The 20325-nt window shown below is 34.4% G+C and overlaps 3 protein-coding genes across 11 annotated transcripts in view; 1 reads left to right on the top strand and 2 right to left on the bottom strand.

Moving 5' to 3' along the window:
• LOC129239099 (dual specificity protein kinase splA) overlaps positions 1-20325 on the bottom strand; it is a 76345-nt gene that overhangs the window by 17516 nt on the left and 38504 nt on the right. For 5 of the 9 annotated variants that reach the window (XM_054874392.1, XM_054874396.1, XM_054874397.1 and 2 more), the window contains exons 2-4: positions 13529-13787; positions 12108-12698; positions 1386-1622 (exon numbers count right to left, since the gene is read on the bottom strand). In XM_054874392.1, the coding sequence (XP_054730367.1) occupies positions 1386-1622; positions 12108-12667 (797 nt within the window). In that variant the 5' untranslated portion in view covers positions 12668-12698; positions 13529-13787. Of the gene's footprint in view, positions 1-1385; positions 1623-8184; positions 8270-12107; positions 12713-13528; positions 13788-20325 lie in introns of those variants that run through there. The other 4 variants (XM_054874394.1, XM_054874395.1, XM_054874393.1 and 1 more) reach the window with 4 other exon arrangements.
• Positions 1-20325, top strand: part of LOC129239101 (3'-5' RNA helicase YTHDC2) — a 44214-nt gene that overhangs the window by 17938 nt on the left and 5951 nt on the right. The window lies entirely within an intron of this gene.
• On the bottom strand, positions 18251-20024 carry LOC129239103 (uncharacterized protein C9orf85 homolog). Its single transcript, XM_054874404.1, has one exon. The coding sequence runs from the start codon at positions 19814-19816 to the stop codon at positions 19184-19186; it is 633 nt and encodes a 210-aa protein (XP_054730379.1). The 5' UTR covers positions 19817-20024; the 3' UTR covers positions 18251-19183.

The raw sequence follows: 20325 nt of genomic DNA, 5'->3' as shown, positions 1-20325 counted from the left end.
ACCCAGTGAAAATTTGATTTCTCTGGGCCGTAGCAGACATTTGACTGACGGAATATGACGAATACATAAATAAGGAAAGAGTTTCGTTAACGCCTCCAAACAGCCTGTTTTATTCTTTTTTATATATATGTAGTAGTGTAGTACTAATCCATGATTCCGGAAAAAATCCATGATTTAAAAAACTAAAAGTATCATATGGGAGCTTTTCTTTTTATTATATTTTATATTTAGATCAGGATTCTTCAGATGGCGGATTTTGGGAAATATTGCAATACATCTTAATTTTATTGATTGTTTAAGAAGTCCCTGACTTAACGACGCCAACAAAACTGCTGGTCTAAAAAAATTTAAAAATCGTTAGGGAGAAAATAGAAAGCAGACGGACGTACCTCGTCGATGTAATCATTATTGGTGTAATTTCGGTTATTAATCGACAGCTAATAAGCTTAATTACTTTTATTTTAAAAGTAGAAGTTTAAAGATATCGTCATACCGTTATTCGACACACATTCAAATGAAAGGAATGCGAAAGTGAGAGTCCACCTTATCCCGCATATACTTATATATATAATTGGCGCGTACACTCTTTTTGGGTGTTTGGCCGAGCTCCTCCTCGTATTTATGGTGTGCGCCTTGATGTTGTTCCACAAATGGAGGGACATACAGTTTCAAGCCGACTCCGATATTTTTGTGAGGAGCTTTTTCATGGCAGAAATACACTCGGAGGTTTGCCATTGCCTGCCGAGGGGCGACCGCTATTAGAAAAATGTTTTTCTTAATTTTGGTGTTTTCACCGAGATTCGCGCACCAACCCATTCGGCTACGGCGGCCACATACTAATGATTTTTAATGTAATTTCAATCAGTACACTTGGCATTTGATTCCCGTCGTAACGAGAACCAGCTTTTATATTGTGTGTGCGTATGAATGTGTGTACAATACGTATTCTGTGCTGTTTTTGTGTTTTGTTGCAAGCATAAAAGAGAATTTGTAGTTTCTAAATCCTGGATGCATTAGATACTCATCGACACCAATTACCCACACAAATAGCAAAATTGCAAATGAATATCAATGTTTATTACTATTAATTAGACATGAATTGTAGTTTTTGCATAAATTTAAATAAGTAAATAGAGAAATGTTATTCAGTGACAATTAACAAGCAATTTAGCATTTACTGCTTCCGACATATTGTTACTCTCATTGGAACATAAGTAATTAATTTGCTTTGTCGTCGACCGACATTTTGCGGTAATTTATAATTTGTTAGTGTTGGTCCAATAGCTTTCACCATAATTGACAGTGACTTTAGTAATAATTACGATAATGCTTTGCGTGTCATTTATAAGTATATTACGTTCAGATGAAAACAAAAATGCACTCACCAAATATCTGTTGATGCTCCCACAAGCAATTGCACACAGTCTAAGCAGCCACGTGCCGCCGCGTAATGCAGAGCCAATGCGCCTCCATTAGGCCTTTCCATGGAAGAAATGCTTCCCGTGGAGTCATAGGAGTCTAACTGGTGCGAATGCATTTGGCTGCCGCCCTGAACTGATAAATTGACAACGTTGCCTATGTTGCTGTTGTCAGTCTTGCCGAACACCGAGCCAATATCATGCCTGTAAGTATGAAACATTAATCTCACTAATCGCAGGGAAATAAAATAATTATCAGCTCTTTGTTATATTTCCTTTAAAATATTAAAATTCTTTCTTTCCAGAGCCCTATAAACAAAATCTATTGAGTGCCCCATATCCACTGGGCAACTGTTTCAGTAGCTTTCAGAGAGATGTCTGCAGTAGGGCAAGCAATACAACTTGTCAAAGTTAGACTTTTTTCACAGCTTAATTCAATTAGATATGTATGTATGAAATCCGACCTGCGCTTTCTGTTATTGTAGTGAAATGGATAGCAACGGAAATGTCATTGAAACCGGAATTATTTATGTTAAACTGAAAATACACTTGTTCTGCTAATTACCAAGTTCAGAACGTATACACGAAGCGCTCGTTTAAATGCTTTTTTCACATTTGTAATATTACATTTATAATGAGGAACAGACGGAATACTTCACTATGCTTTATTTGAGTCAAATTCTCGACTCTCCTTATTTGAATGTATAGGTATGGCCAGTTGGAATTTGATTTATTCATAATAATAAATTGTTACTTTAAATCTTTGGCGCTAAACCGCGACTGAAAGGTCTAATATTATGTTACATTCTGAAGTCAATAAGCTACTTATTTCTACACAATGGATCGCAAGTCGCAATGTACCGAGTTGCTCAAATTGAGTTTTGTTATTGTAACATGTTGTTTGTGAAAATATTATTTACGCTGGCATAAAGAACATTTACGCATACTTGTTGTTTACAAGCAATGACGGTTTTTTCTTAGCAGAAGTAGTAACGGCAGAGAGCTTTACATTAAAAGTTCATTAGACTTTCATAAACCACTCTTGAGTTTTAGCTGAGCAGAGTCTTTGCTGAGACAACGAAATATTTCTCCCACATTTGCATACATCAATTTGTGGAAAGTATTTGATAAAAAAATACTACAGTCGCGCTAAAATATGTACGAAATATGATATTTTGAGGCCTCATATTTTATTCAATAGAAATTATTTTTTTTTTTAATTTTCCTCATTGTCGCATAGTTCAAAATAATTAAATAATGAATTTCAGTTTTTGAGGAGGACTACTTAAAGAATTCATGATTGATTCCAATGTTTTGCTATGTATCGTATATTGAAATAATTGATATATTCATTTGTAAATTAGTTATATTTTTTATATAACAATAACTATAACAAGACACAAATAATACTGGCCATTTGATGGGCTACATTTTCAGATATGAATTTACAGTTTGCCAAGACGTCTTTTTAAAATATTTTTTTAAGTTTAAATTATTTTTACTACTAATTACTTTTTCAATTTTTATATTACAATAACATCGAACTTTGGCTTTAACTAAATCTTTGTTTTTATTAAAGGAGAAACTCAATTCCACAAGAAATACTTTTAATTCAATTAATTAGAAAGCTTAATATTTACAATATAAAAATGCTGATAAATTTTCAAGTGGTGATTCACACAGAATCCAACTAGCACTTCCGCACCATTTTGTTGGAATTTTCCCCGAGTCTATACGGGCATGCTCAATTTGTTCGTGTAATGCTCGCAAATATTAATTTTTCCAAATTATTGCTCGCCTATCTGCACCCATAAGTAATTATTTTACCATATACTATAAAATAAAGTTGTATACCTACTCACCAAAAATTTCAATTAAATTACAAAAAACAATTTTTGGACTGATACAACACAGCGGCCGTCAAGAATGATAGGATATAAGAGTGTGGCCATCAGAGAAGTGTGACGCCACACTGGTGCATTTGCGCGATCGAATGCAAAAAGAATAATATTGCGCACGTGTGACGTCGCACACAGAAGGATTATGTCAAGTTCACTGAGAGCGAAATAGCGGGACAAGCTGGGCGCGTCCTTGGTATTCTGTAAATCTGTTAACAATCCCAAGTTACTTGGTGTCACCTTTGATAGTTTTCTATCCTTCTCGGCGCATACAACCGTAATTGCCACTTAAGTCCAAAAGCAATATCCTAGGAATCACTCCTGCAGGCCTTTGCTCGAGACTGAGCTTCCTCATGGGACATCTCTTCGACCTATCTGACGAGATCCAGGACTAAACATAATACCCACTATACCTAACGATTTATAGGCAGGCTATACAGGGTGCGCCATCTTTTATATCGGTATGAAAACATTGAATAACTTTGAAAGAAAACAACTGATTTGTATACGTGAGGTATTTTTATTTGATTTGGTTATTTACAATTTATTTTAACTATTTTTTGAATACAATATCAATCAAGTAGCCACCTTTATTAGCAATCACAAACTGCATCTTTTTTCTGCGTTTTTCATCACCTTGTCAATAATCTGCGGCTTGTTGGCGTAAACCTTACTTTTCAGATAGCCCCACAAAAAGATGTCTGGGGGGGTTAAGTTAGGTGATCTGGGGGGCCAGTCGATGTCGCCTCTTTTTGACACTAGACGTCCTGGGAATTTTCTTTGCAGAAATTCAATTGCTGCATTCGCAGTGTGGTATGGCGTCTAAACCTTTCTCACGCATTTGTGGGCAGACATAATGAGCCAACATCCATCTATATCGGTTCCCATCGACCGTTTCGTTTTCTCGGTAAAAATATGACCCAATGATGGTTTTGGCGCAAATGCCGGCCAAACAGTTACTTTTCAGTTATGCAATGGCATTTCATGGATCACGTGTGGACTCTCAGTTCCTCAAATGCGGCAATTTTGTTTATTCACGTTGCCAGAGAGGTTAAAATGTGCCCCGATACTTTTTGCGATATGCGTGTTGAGTTAGAACAATAGATCGACTATTTTCAATGTATAGCGTCACTATTACAGCGCGTATTTCGGTGTAAAGCGATCCATGGTTAAAACTGTACTGAATTGACGTATCGAAAACATGTATTTTGAAGTCGATCGGTTGGTAAATGAAAAAGTTATTCAGCGTTTACATACCGGCATAAAAGCTGGCGCAGCCTGTATACGTCATTCATCAAGATTCTCCTACCACATTTTTAAACTCGGACCCCCCAAAACCCGCCGTGAGACCTACGATGTCCTTGCACAATTGCGTTCTGGACACAATAGCAGGTTAAACTCCTACCTATCTAGAATCGATCCCGACTTACTCAATCTGTTCCGCACGACAGAAACCACCTATTCACATATCCCCTTAAACGCTCTACCTTAACACCTTTCACCCTTTGCACCCTGTTGTAACAGCATGTTTTATATTCCCTCGACCCCTCGACTATATGCTTACAAGTCTTGGCCTTCGCTTTCAGCAACTGTTACATTTAGTTCCAGGTCCAATGCTCACTGTAGACATAAAGAAAAAGTATTTTTTACGAGCGGTTACCCGAGCGGATAATGGCAAGCCTTCGAGTACATATCTGAGATGAAAAACCGTATTTGCTGTTCGGAGGCGGAATAAAATAGTGACTTCCTCCAACATTGCGATGCACACCATACCATAAATTGTAGGATAATCCGTCAATACGGATTGATTTATGTTGAATCCACAGGAATTCAATTAAATGTGATGTATGCAAAGGCACTTGGTTTGTTGTTATATTATTTACTATACTCTACAAAAAATAATTCATCCCTTTGTAATACCGCGAAACGAAATACAAGTACATTTCAGTTTTTCTTCTACTGTACCGCCATATATTATATTAGTTCGCCTTGGAAATTTATTAATATTATATTTTCGATTTTATCGAGGCTGGAGTCGTCGAAGTGCTTATTTGCAGATATTGCTTCCAACAATATTCGTATAAGCTCTGAATGTTCAAAATCATTGGAATTTACGGTATATTTAATTCTATTATTTGATATACATAACAGCGCCATTATCGTGTGGTTGGGCATTAACTATGCGACGTGTGGTATCAACATAAGACGAAACAAAAGAAAAGTAAAAGTGCTCTTCTACAAATGGATTGAGCTCGAGGGTAACATATACATATGTACACAGAAATGTGTAGGTTAACAGTAAATGACAAAAATTTACCATTCAATAAAGCAAAACATACAATTTCTCAAGCATCCAGTCCCATTGAAAACATCAAAGGTGGTAATGTTGTGGTATAGAGACTTGCCCTTTGTTAACTTGCATTTCGTATAAATAAATATGTGTACGTTAATTTATGTATGTGACACATAGCATTTGTCATATAATACAAATAATCTCAACCAAAGCATACCAACAAGATATCAGCAGTAAAGTAAAACAAAAAACAGAACATGTAATAATATACTATAAAAAAAGTCGAATCAGCTGCTCTACTGCTTCTATGATAAGCCTTCATCACAGCTTGTACATCTCGAAAGTACAACAAGAATGTTAAGTTCACGAGTATAATTCTATTTTTAACCACTTTTTTGCGATTTACAGAGACTTTATGCAATATTTACTGCGAGATAGTGGAATTAAATGACATTACAGTCGTGTCAGAATTATTTATTTGTTTATGATACTTATCTAGTGTTCTTCATTGTAGCTCCGTTCTTTTTTAAATATGCAGTAAGTCCATACACCATTTTAGAATGTTACTATTCAAAAGTCAAATTGCAGATAATTAATTTCAGTACAATATTTGCGACCCTTTTTATTTGCAGATTTTTATTTGTAATTTAGAAGAGTTGTTAATAGTGATCAGGAAGAAGCTTTGTGCAAAGAGTTACGAATGAACAATACTGAATGATTGAACCGACTCTACACGACTACACGATAAAATATACTGTGGATGGCTGCCTGTTCCATGTTTGTTAGACATCCAAAGAAGTAAAAGTTTAGACAGCGAAGAGCGAGGCAGTGGCAAAGGAAAAGTAGTAGAGACCCTGTCTAGATTGATGAGAGACCTAGTTCTGCGTTCAATTGTTATAGGTGCCATCTATCTAGTTATCTCATAAATAGGTTCCGTGGTCCATCTAAGTCAACTACACCTATTATTAAAATACGTCTGTTTAATATATTCTCTTATTTCCATAATGTTTCAAAAATATTCACTCTTTGTTAAATCATTTTCTTTCTTCTATTTTACAACAATGAAATGCTAGCTGTGCAACTCGATATTCAGAAAAGAAAGCTTGAAATCATATACAAAATTAAATGTATTCACTCAAAAAATACGTCTAAGAATTTAAGATGTTATAATAGTTAATAGTTAAAAAATAGTTATATAAAAAACTAAAAATATGGATGCTTTTTTACTGCAGCTTAATTACTCACTTAGCGTATTTTTTTTAACTAAAATACGTATATATGTCTGATCGTTAACATCATTTTTTGAAATATCCCAAACTCAGCGCTCCAGAAGGCTCATATTTTGCATAAGTATTCTTTCTTACTTAATTGCATGAATCTCAAATTGGACTAATACACGATTTATAGAAATATCTCGACTGTAGTCCCATCTAGTGGGTCAAAACAAGCATTGAAACAAAAATTCACAAACATTTCATTCATTGATTTAAATTTTTTTAATATTTGCCACGTAATCACAACTTCTTTCACCATTTCTTATTGGCGCCAGAGAGAAATGACACAAAATGACGGATGATTTCACAAATATTGCATAATGGAAGCCAAGCAAGAGGAATGCATATGATGAACTGCTGCAACAACAACAACAATGCGTACGGGTAGGCGATAAAACAAGCATTCGACATCAGCGCCATCTAATGGCTGGATAAGAAAGCTAATATATGACCTCTACCTGTTAGTGAAAGTTATGTAAAAATCGGCTCAGCCACTTCGCAGATTAGCCCAGACAAACAGGCAGCATTTGAAAAGGCCTGTTTAGGCTTTGGTTAAAAGATTTGCAAATCGATAACGAAAATGTAGATAAGTTGCATATTCCATATTTTTAGTTTTCATTATATTTTCAAAAACCGGCAGCGATACTCTAGTGCTTCCTAAAAAATTCTCCACATTGTATAAGTATTATATAATACACAGATATTTCAACAATTAGCACTTAGATATTTAATCTTATTTTGTGACATAATTTTGAAATCCGCCACAGAGATTTTACGTTTCATTGTAAATTTCACATTGAAAACAGATTCGCACTTTTAGAGGTAAATTGCTTAGACGATCACGACAGTTTGCAATTATGTATATGCACCAGCCCACATGTATGTATATACGCATGTATGCATTTGTAGCGATGAACTCCACGTTTGTTGTGTTGCAAGTTGACTTGTATTTGGTGCATCAGTCTTTGAAGGCACTTTTATGACGTTGGTACATAATTTCACTTTTACTTTGATTTGTTGTAAAAGCTGTTGGAATCTTTCAAGTTTTCTTTCTTGGTATCAACTTTGCACATATTTATGGAGTATGTATGTAGGGGCATTCGTACTTACATATGTATGTACGTATCGTCATCTACATGCGCATGTGTGGATTCTTAACAAAACGGAACCTATTCTTTCGCAAAACTCACATTGAATTTGATGGTATGTAGAATTAGTACTTTAACATTGATTTAGCAATTACAAGTAAAACTTTTAAATAATAATTACGATTCAAACATTAAATTAGGGTAACAACTTACATACATATGCACATAAACAAAAATTAACTGTATGTAGATGTTACATATACAGTAGGTGTCAAACGGTTTTTATGTTGAGCACTTCACAATATGTCTTACGAAATGGTTCATAATAATTAAAAATCAAAACTCAAATCGTTTCAAAAGAAGAATAAGCTCCGCTTGCAACAAGCTGAGAGCTGAATTTCGAGTTAAATGTTCTATCAATGAACTTTAAAAAACATGCGTTGGTAAATTCCTCGTTTGAATTTCGCTATATTTTGACTGAATCTTGCACATCGCAACTCATTGAAATTTGATTATGACTTTCACAAAGAAACAGGTGGCGTGTGCACCTTTCAATAGTCGACTGGCGATTGAGTGAGGAGCTTTGTACCTCAGTTATTGTAAAGAAAGAGACATGAACGGTGGCTACCGATTACTGAAACTGATGTGGCAGTGGAAGACGGCAGGCAAAGATGAGCTGCCACACTAACCGAAGATTTCATGTGTTTTGGTTTTCATAGACTCTCATGTTTGTATGAAAGTATGTATATGTGCACAAGTGCATGCATAAGCTTATACATGTGCACGTAGGAATGTTCAGCATATAGAAAATTTTGGTTGATGCTCTACAGAGTTGCGTTTTTTTTAATTCTCATTATGAGAGATTTGTTTAAACAAAAATATTAATGCAACTTCCAGGTGTGTCGCTGATTATTACCCCTCCCAATAATGAAATACTCTTACATTATGTATTGTGTATGTAGCTATAAGATATTAAAAAAGCCACTAAAAACCTACTAAGTTTTATAACAAACTTTATCTGTTTAAATTTTATTTAACCCAATCGAAGCCAACCTTTTCTGAGAGCAATTTCGCATGTTTATAGGCTTAGCAGCAGCAGTGTTGGTGGACAATATTGGTTCTAGAATCCAGGAAGACTTTTTAAATATACAATTTTTCCAATAATTATTACAAGAGATATAAATGTGTTAATGAAATAGTTTTCAGCAAGCGTTCAGTTAAATATTCATTCAATTTAATACTGTTTCGAGCAAATTTGCTCTTAAGTAACTTTCTATAGCGCGCAAACAGGTGGGCGCTAAGACTTAAAATTTTGCGTACATTTCTAGAATGTGTCCGAGGTGAAAAAATTTAATTCAAAAAATTCAAAACACATAAATAATTTGTGGCCCAATATACATATGTATTGTATATAATTTATACATGTATATGTATTTGAAAAAACAAGCAACACGGCCTCTAAATTTGCATGGTTATCATTAGCCAACTGATGAACTTCAGTAGCATTATGAAAATTAAAAATAACTACATTTATTGGGTGGTGGTATAAGATTTTTGGACCTATTTGTTTTGGTCTCAAAAGACGTATTTATTAGGTTGAAGTATAAATGCTTAACTTAATTTTCGTTACATTAGCCATTTTAGTTTTTGGTTCTCCATAACGCATTTCTTCTTTTCCTTATGATTACATCGGCTATTGTTTCCTCTGTTATCGCCTATACTAAAATGGACCATTCTTATGCAATTACTAAAAACCTGTAAATATAACAAACTGTGACCACATATTTTAAAAATTAAGGAATTAAGTCTTGCCATATACAATAAAACAGAAAATTTTTCTTGATTATCATCACATTTCTTTTCTACGTATTTAATTCCTGAATCGCGCAAAGTGGGCTATTTTTCAGAACTTAGAATGTAGATTTAAATTTAACCAAAATTATAAAATTGAATTACTGCGCTTTGTATGGGACTTTTAAGCAGAAAGCCTTGGTAGCTAGCGCCCCTATTTAGTATAAAATTTTAATTTTGTAACAAAATTAAAATTTTATAACTTATTTAAAAAAAAAAAAGTATACACATATTTATTATTAAAATAAATGTCTACGCATAGCACTTTGAAATACTTATATTTATGTACATATATATTCATACATGGATGTAAATATGTGCTTGCACAACTCGAGCAAAAGTGCATATAACAATTAAAATTTGTTGAAGCTACCATAACCGACTATATTTGCACTTTAATCGAAGAAATTGTGAAAACAGAGAGGAAAAGTTTGTTTTGGTCATGACTTCTCGTGCATCGACTTTTATTCGTTCTCTCTTTTTTTATTCGTTATTGATTGTAAATGTCATTACAGATACATACATACATAAAAGTAAGTTCAGCACATACACAGTTCAGCATTAACATTTAGCATCGCAGAATAAGTAAAAACTAATTAATTCCTGTAACCACTAAAGAATAACTAAACGTGTTGAAAATTCACTTACTAGTGAAAATGATGTTTGATGCATTCATACCTGTACATATGTATATAGTGAATAGGTGGACATGCTTTATTTTGAAGTGAACATAATGTGTAAATTGATCAAAATTGAAAGAATATTGCACGATGCCTAATTACGGTCAAGTTAACCGCATGAAATTCATAGGGTTAGTAATATCTAAACCTGCATATTCGTAGACATTGGAAAAAAGGCAAGATGACCTAGTTTTAGCCCCGCGAGAACAGAACAGCTGCAAAACAACAAACAGCAACTGCGAAAGGGACTGGAAGTAATGCCAAGTCTCGAGGCATGGGTGTCTAACGGATAATGCCCGAAAGAACTCCCATACTATTCAAAGGCAGCGACTTTATTAGCCTTAAAACTTCTCCGAGCAGAAGTGTTGCCAGAAGGATCCCACTGCACACCGCCTACCCTCCCTTGAAAGGATGTAAATGGAGAAGGCCCCTCTTGGACTCAGCGAGGGTGTGCATTGGTCAGTTATTATGGAGATGAACTCACTCTGGAGAATCCTGCAGTGCCCGAAATCTGATTAGTCTGATTTCGCCGAACAAAGTGCAATTTTGCCTGCGTATCACATTTAGCTTTACGCTGTATGGTATTATAGAGCCAATAACTTGCCCTAGGCAAGAGCTCCATTTTTCGCCAATGGCGCCCTTCTAATGATTAAAATAAAAATAATAATAATAACAATAATAAAATCTTAAATCTTAATAGCTTTTTCAATTTTTTTAGATATTTTTGTCGCTTTATAATATTGTTTGAATATTTTATTGGAGAAAAAGATTTTGTTCCAAAGTTTCTCTTCTCCCGCTTTCTCACACAGAGCACAACACTTACAATATTACGCAAACAAACACATTTTTATTCAAGTATACAGAAAACTAAAAGTAAAAGAGTCAACACTGAAGCGCGTAAAATGAGCACGAATTCCGAATAAAGCTTGGGTAGGTTAATAACCTGCTCTTCCTATATAAGATAATCAGATTACATCAACCTCCGTATCTTCTTCGAAAACTAATTTTTATGCATTCATCTCGCACCCATAACATTTTTGCTTCTAAATATAAAAGTTTAACGACCTCTATATTGTTCTTTGTTAGTGCTGCCAGAACATGGAATTAGTTACCGAGCGCAGTAACAAATTTTTTTTCCATTTCTTTCTTCTATTTTCCAATGCTGTTTTTCGTTTAGATATTCTCCACCTTTAATTTTCTTTACCTTACGTTTTTGGTTTTTATAGTTTGCAATTAAGTTAAGTTTCAAAAGGTTGTATCATATTTAAATTTGTCAATGCTTGTGCAATGAGAAGACTTCATGTCTTAATGTATCGATGAAGTAAATACAAATACAATAAAGAAATAAAAATAAAAATATGAACAACTCGCTAATTTTTATTCGATGAAAGCAGCTGTTAAAAGCATTTGCGATTTTCCGATGTTTTTTACTTCTTTTCACTTTTACACATTTTTACGATGTTATTCGATATTTCATATCTTTTCAAAGCGATATTTTGAAAATAAATTGAATAGCGTGTCGAATGAAGAATGATTGAAATTTGCAAAGTTGTATAAGACCTTAATAAAAGTGTACAGTTTTGGCCTCACAATGTTATCATTTACCTTTTTGACTGTTTTAAACGTTTTCTGCTGCTGCTGTTTGAGCCCAAAATACACTCCGAGTTAGAGTCAGAACATGCATTACTACTGTATCCGCAACAATTTGTATAACTAAACGAAGAAGTACAAAGAGTGCAGAATGAATCGAGCTGTGTCCCGTCGTCACTTGTACTTCCTTCCACTGCTGCTTGGCATATACAATTTCGACTACAGTGAAAATTTTTTCTTGGCAACGAATCATCTCCAGATGATAAATTCCTTTCATCGTTTCTTAAACTGCTTTCCAGACTAGTTCTACTAGAGGGACACGATGTGTAGCGGCACGATGCAAAATTACGCATATTAAATCTTCTTGCCATTGAAAGATTTTCGTTAAAATGGATTATGGGTCCCGAAATAATATCAGAGTTGCTAGAATCAAGCTCAGTACTAAGCCCTCGGATGGTTTTGAAATTATAATGGCTTTTTGAGGAGTTCCTATCAGTGCTCTGCGTAAATTGCTCCCCCACTGAAATTCCTCTCGTTCGCAAGAGATCCATTAAGCATTCCTTTAGATCGCGCATAACACAAATTCAGATCCGAAAATAGTTTCACCTATAATATGGAAACTAAAATAATTATGTTATACAAAATGATTAGACATTTTTCTTAGTAACATATTTATGTAAATTAATGGGGGGCCCTCTTTTACAAACCAGCCAAGTTTAGATTTAGACTAATTATTATTAATTATTAGTTTTCACATCGAAATAATAATTTCCTTTTTATTGGATGAAACGCTACTAATGCAAAAAAATTTTGATTCTAAATAAATTAATATTAAAAATGTTCTATTATTTATTAAGAATACATTTCTCATTAAAAATTAGGCTAAGAATACGACGGTTGTACAGGGGTTTAGTACAATTCGTTCGTTAGTTCGATTTGAACATTTATTTTGTTTATAGCAATTTTTTTTTTTTAACTCACTCTTTTGACTTTAAAATGAAAAAGGTGTCTAGCTCTAATAGAACCGGAGGTTTAAATCAAAATTATGTTGGCCGGAAAGATGTTCGGTTTGTAAAAGATTGTTCCATGCATAAAGATTTTTATAAACAATAGATATAAGCTATTACGAAAATATACACTTAATAATATTATAAATTTATACATATCCATGTGCTCGCCTCAAAGGAGAGTGGTTTTCGGTTCATTTACTCGGAATTTAGAAGATAGTTTATTAAAACATAAAGATTTACTCCTTATCTTTCAAGTATTTTTTTCCGATAACACCTCAAGACTTGACGAATAATATCGTGCTATATGTATATATATCATGCTAAATGTAAAAATTTTAACAGAGAATCTACTTTGTCAACCGTACTACTTTGGATTAAGCAGGCAATTGAGTATTAAAGTATTCCCTCAACGAAGAAAAATCGTACCTCAACTTTCTCATCACGCTCTCATCATCTGATGTGACGGAGCTTAGAATGCGTATTGATGGCAGCGAATATCGATGGTTATGGAACGATGTGCGCAAACCTGATATATTGCTAAGAATTAAAATTCAGTGGCTATGACGGCTTCGAAATATTCGGTACGATGCTTGAGGGTGGCAACGGAAGTAGAGGGCTTCACTATATTGGAAGCACCAAGGGGAGAGGAACTTGTTGAGATTGGCCAAGATCGCTTAGGCGGTTACTGCACCAATAAAGAAGAAGAAAAATTAATTATGAAGTCCGAGAAAAGGGCAAACATTTTTTTCAAAACCATTGAACTGTGACGAAAACACACATTGCCGAATACATATACATTTTTTACTATCCTTACAACTAAAATTATTATTGAGTTAAAGTAGATCATACCACCTACTACCATAGAGAGAATCGAATTTTTTAGCAACCACTCTTCTTAGAACAAAATTAAATCGTTGGCAAAAAAAATTGTTTTTTTACGGCAAACATGACACAAAAACAAATGGATTTAATTGAATATTTAAGAAGTCCAATACCATAAGAGCGGTTGACTGGGACAGCACAGCTTTACTCGTATCTTTAAGCTCCCACGCTAGAAAGAATTTTAGAAAAAGTTGCTGAAAAGAAGCGACGAATCGAAATCAAATTATAGTTTTTTATTTGCAGGTTTCAGTAAATAAATGTATTTTTTTGTCTAGTTTTACAAGGTTCTGTCCTTCGTCCACTTTGGTTTAGTATATTTATGAATGATATATTCTATGTGTGCCAGTATGCCAATGCCCATGATTATGCTGATGATATTCAATTGTATGTGCCCAGTAGAATTGGTCTTGTTGGGATTTTTGTTTTGAAATTATTTTCATTAAACGCAATTTCACAATGGGCGCTCCATAATTGTCTTAGCCTGAATGCGTCCAAGTCACATGTATTGTCCACAAGTAACGGTTTAGCACATGTAGAAGATATTCCAAAATTGTTTGTTGGTAATGGCGTCCTGATGTTTCATGACAAGATACAAAATGTATACTTTGCTGTTAATTCTGTGTTGAGCGGTTCTGACCCTGTGCATAAAGTTGCAAGTTACGTCTATACTGTTTACGTTTAAGAATTTCATTGCACCACACATCGCATACTCTGAGCTTGTATAGGGTTTTTCAGTAAGAGCGCTTAACTTTTGAACTTTTTTGAATAAAACACAAACGGTTTGACTTTTTTAACTAATTTTTTTTTTTATTATCGAGTTTGAACATATTCATTTAAGTATGAAATTCGATTTCTTTTGCATGACCACCGCGTGCACGTTTTTACGAAGTCCAATCGTTGAACCCAATTTTCGACCATTCTTTTGCATAAATCGGCCGAAATTCCAGCAATTTCGCGTTCAATATTGGCTCTGAGCTCACAAATCGTCGCCGGCTTGTTACTGTAGACCAATGACTTCACATAACCCCAAAACGGGACGGCTTGTTAAATGGACCGTAAAATGGCCGTAATGCTCTTAAAGTAGCAGCAACAGAACGATTATTTTCATAAAAAATGTGCACGATTTGCAATCGTTGCTCAAGTGTGTAGCGTTCCATGATGAAATGTATACTAATGAAGTTTACAAATGACAAGCGAAAAATAAAAAATATTGCGTCGTTCGCCCTCCCTATCGGAAAAAAGTTGAAGCGCACCTATTGAATAACCCTATATATAGCAAGCTTGACTCTATTGCATCTCACACAATTGATGTTGCTTTTAATAATGTTACGCGTGACGACGATGTGACTGAATTTCTTTGTGGAAAAATAAAATTATAGAAATTGTAATACTATATTTATTGAATTTTAAACTCCCAAATAACTTTACAATAAATTATGACTGATTAGATCTAATTCACATGAAACTCTGATTGCCCTCAAATACTCTTAATTGTCCTCATCAAGGCTATCCTTCATTAATGCTGCGAGGCTCTGGAATTCCATTCCAGAATCTATTAAGACTCCTATGAATACGAGTAATTACAAAAAGGTTCGCAATTATTTCAATTCTGTAAATTGGATGTGATTGCGATCTAAATGTCTTTTTTTATCAATCTAGGAGGCTTACTTCTCTGAACATTTGTCTTCAAGTCCTTAATGTAATTATAAGAAGCTGTAATTAGACTTACTACCTTTACATATCTCACTGTTAGTTTACATTCTATTGTGCTAGAATTAAATTTAAAAAATTTTTGAAACTTCCATTCTGTAGATGTATGAAAGGCTTAAAACCTTAAATATACTACACCCATACATCCTGGCTGCACGGCTATGTATACCTATGGTGAAAAGATGTGAAAGGTGAGCCCTTTAACAGGCTGTTGTTGAGCTCTGCGCGAATTTTACAGAATCAGTTGATGGGCTGAGGTGTGTTTATGAAAAAACGAAGAATGGGTTAGTAACATACGAAAAAAATTAACACAATGCCACTTCGTTGCCATCTGATATGGTCATTAGAAATGTATATGAGCTTAAAAAGTTGTACCTATGGTGCATAAAAAAATCCATTACCTCTTAATTTAAGAAATATCATCAAACAACTTTTCCTAAACTTCATAATCAAATCCGTATCTCACATCGTATTTCGTCCCCTTAGTATAACAATAGCCTATGTGCTCATAGGCTATTATTTTTTTATTGAATTTTTGGATTCTCCATCGTCGATTTTATATGTGGTCAAAATTTTGTCAAATTCTAGTTCCACAAAGTGGGTCAAAACGTCAGTCAGAAAATAATAAATATTTTCAGACATAACGAGATTTGAGTGAGAGCTACTTTCGACAAAAAGTTTGAAATTCATTTTCTCAAAACATCAAAAAATTTATAGGCTATTTAAATACTAAAGGGACGATTTCGTCTATATATTTAGATGTGGTAAATGAGATTAAAGACCTGCGGCATGTCTTGATTAAAAATTTAGTTTTGCCACGCTAAATAATTATGCTACTTCTAAGTCTTTTGCAATGTTTGTTTTTGTACGACGCAATAGTCCCTTTCTCAGATCTATGTACTCTAAGGTTATTGTAATCGACTTGCAATACATAGGCCATAAAGTTTGCGTGCACCTTACAAATATTTTTAAATTTATTAAAAGCACAATATAAATGTACAGTTGAAAACATATTTTATTTACTTATTCTTTCAATACATTCTTAAGTTACAAAACCAAAGAAAATAACAAGACTCCTTACTTTATCGTTTACATAACGGTAAGTATTGCGCTGAGAAGGAGAGCAAGCTGTTAAAGGTTACACCCAAAATTTTTGGGTTGTTTACCGTCGGAATTGGTGTGTCGTCGACTTTTACCTTAAGGGACAGTTTGACCTCCTTTGTCCAGGTGGTAAAGAGGGTCGCCGTGGATTTAGTGGGGGAAAGTTGGAGATTGGTAAAGTCAAATACGACGGTATTGCCGTTATAGTGTGGGTCAGATAGAATTTATTGAATCAACAAAGGATAAATGCGGGTATTTGAACAGTTTAAAAAAGAATTTGAAACAGAGTGCCGAAAATCAAAAACGATTTGCTTCCATTAAGATAACGACCCAAAACACACATCCGAGATCGTTAAGGTTTGGCTCTCGTACAATTTTCAAAAACAGATCAAAACACCCCCATAGTCACTGGATCTCCATCCTATTGAACAACTGTGGGATCTGTTAAAAAACAATAATTCCACAGCGTGCAATAACAAGTACGGGGGCTTTGCGAAGGCGGGCAGAATGGGCGAAGATTACAACTGAGGATACAGAGAAGTTAGTAAACTCAATGCCAAATAGATTGAATTAAGTCCTAAATCATCGGGGATATCCAACAAAATATTAATTTGCTTTTTTGTACAATATATTATTTATAAAGCTTTTCCATGATTCAAAACTGTGTATGGGTCATGTGTATGTCCGTTCGATATTGGAGCATACTGTTTTTCATTTCCGTTGTCTCTCTAGAAGTCCCTCAGAGTCTTTGCCTGTCTATAATTGTCGGTGCCAACCGATTAATTAATAACACTGCATCTATATTCTATAATTTTATTTGGCAATCTCTTTTTTTTACTTGATATAGTCTCCGACTCAGCTGATTGTCTCTCTTTATTGAATACAATTAATTATAATGTGCCTCGTAGCTGCTTGCGGCATTTTGATCTCCTTCACGTTGCCACTAGCAAGACTGTACGTGGCTTTGATCCCTCGATTAATATAGTTTTTGAGTCGAACAAGCTCTTCGTTTCATTAGGCCTTGCCCCCGTGGTTACTAAATTTTAGGTTTTAGTTTTAAGTCTCAATTAAAATCATTGTTATGTAATAATCTTGATATTTAACTTCTTTTTTATTTTTTTCGCTTAAATATAAGAAGTCTTAGTCTCAAGTATTGTAAATTCATTTGAAATAAATACAATATAACGGACAATTTAATCCCGCGTAGTCCTTAGCGCAGTTGTTTATTATGCAGATACAAAAGGAAAATGGCCTTTAGTTTTTTGGCTACTTGTAAGGTGTATCTCATATAATCGTATTGTATATTATATATTCTCGTTTTCGATATTAGTGCGCAAAATAAGTATCCTTCTTTCAAATTAAGTGCGTATTAATACGTGTTTATACTTACATACATACATACGAACAAACCTAAACATACCATATACATATAACGATTTAATTAAAGGGACGCAATTTATATTTCATACATTTTATATTATATAATGTTTTAACAAAATGTCTTGTTGAAAATTTTAAGAATACAACAATGGAATTCGTTTTCAAGTTAAGTAGTAGTATAAACACTTTGACGACGGCGGACGACAGGCAGCATTTGTCAAATATTAAAATACACACGTTCTTATGAACGCAATCATTTTAAAACCAGTACGACTTGAGGCTGCAAACTGCAAATTGTCGTTGTCGCCCAATTAAACCTATTTCTAATTTTGCTGGGGACAACTCGCAAACGAAGTACTGCCAGTGAAGTAGGAAATGCTAGCCACGCAAAAAAATAGAAAAACGTAAAACCTTTAAATCAGCTGAATTGCTTGTCACTACGCTTTCAAAATATTTGTATATGAAGTTGGCTATACGTCGTAATGGACCATAGTCATTGCGTTTACATTAATACGGCAACTCAAAGCGTTACTGAATGAGCAATTAGAGCCTTCGTACACGGGTCGTAGCGTCATCGTCAAGTCTGAAACTTGCAATCATCCTCTTGCAACTTCGTTGTGCCAATGAATAATCTGCTGTTTGAGATATTTCTAATTTACGGATGTACTCAGTGCCTCCTTTTTCTTTAATTTATCCTCCGATGGGGAATATAATTACCATTAAATAAGTTCAATTTCATCGCTCGACATATTGACAACTCGCACTTTGACGACAGCAAGCTACATTGTGTGCGGACAAGCATTATTTTTTATGTAGTGACGATGACGATACGACTAGTGTGCGAAGGCTCTTAGGGACACAAAATAACATTTTTACGGAATTGTATTTTGTTAATAATTTTTGAACGACTTAAAAGAATTAATTGTGGTGGCCAGACCACTAAACAGATAAATTATCCTTTATGCGAAATCACTTATTTGCTATTTAATCTAATAAATGTACTAAAAATTACACTTCATCGATTTCGGAATCAAATTCCGATCCGGAACTATCATTATTTAGCTTTAGCAGCTCAATCTTTTGTAGCAGATCTTCTCGAGTGTGGGGCAAATGTTTTTGGCTTACTAACTCCTTCTTCTGTCCATCAACTTCGTCGAATTTCTCATCGCGCGAACTCTGCTCTAAAGCTTCTTGTCTTCTGCCTTTATTCATATAACGAAGAAAAGCTCTACGTTTACGTTCAGGCAACGATTTTATAAGCCGATCCATTTCAACCTGTAGCTTACTCTGCTCTTCTATTGTAGGCTGTGGTGGTTCAATTTCAATCTGCTCCGCATTTTTGAGACACTTGGCACATACACGTGCTTCCAGCGCGCATTGACGACAGAGCACATGGTATGCTTTTGTTATATTCCTCTGTTGACAACGAGTGCAGCTTTTTGGTTGAGTCAGTGGCTTATATTTTTTATACTTAATTTTCCATTCTATGACATCCTTGCAATGTTGACAAACCTCAGATACGTGTAAAGAATTTAGCTTCTTTTGTTGATGCGTTTTGTCGTGCAGATCATTTTTGAAAGCGGTGCGGTTTTTATGCTTTTGAGATCTTGTTCGTGATGCATTTCCACGCTCAGTGCTCATTTTTAATGTGTTGTCGATCTAATAACTTCATACGAGTATAATGCACACGAATTTACTTTTCTGTTAAGTTTATTCCACCTATCAAAACTATCTATACTCAGCATTAAAAACGTTTAGCAAAAATCCCACAATTCTTCAAAAAGTTCATTATCAGGCGAATTTACAGATTCGCTTTAAGTTATCATAAAATCTTTGCAAATTTATCGGAGTTAAGGAAGTATCGATATTTCCAAAGCGAATCTAAAAAGGTGGTGGCACTGGGGTAGCCACAAAGTTTATATATGTATATTTGTCTGCCATTTTGTGTACTGCTAGTTAAAATTTTCGTGAATATGTAAAAACCAAATAAAGTAACGACAAAGAAACATACCACTTTGCCAAACACTGCACAAAATGTTTGTTGCTTCAACTCGTAACAAGGGGAATCTATTAAAGGCGATAAAAATAAAAACGCTGACTTTTTTCGCTTTGTATATTAAGATGTCAGCAAGACGAATTGAGTACTGCAG

Source organism: Anastrepha obliqua, chromosome 2, assembly GCF_027943255.1.
Source record: "Anastrepha obliqua isolate idAnaObli1 chromosome 2, idAnaObli1_1.0, whole genome shotgun sequence".
Classification (NCBI taxonomy): Eukaryota; Metazoa; Arthropoda; class Insecta; order Diptera; family Tephritidae; genus Anastrepha; species Anastrepha obliqua.
The sequence above is the reverse complement of the archived record's forward strand: the minus strand, read 5'-3'. Positions and strand labels throughout refer to the sequence as shown.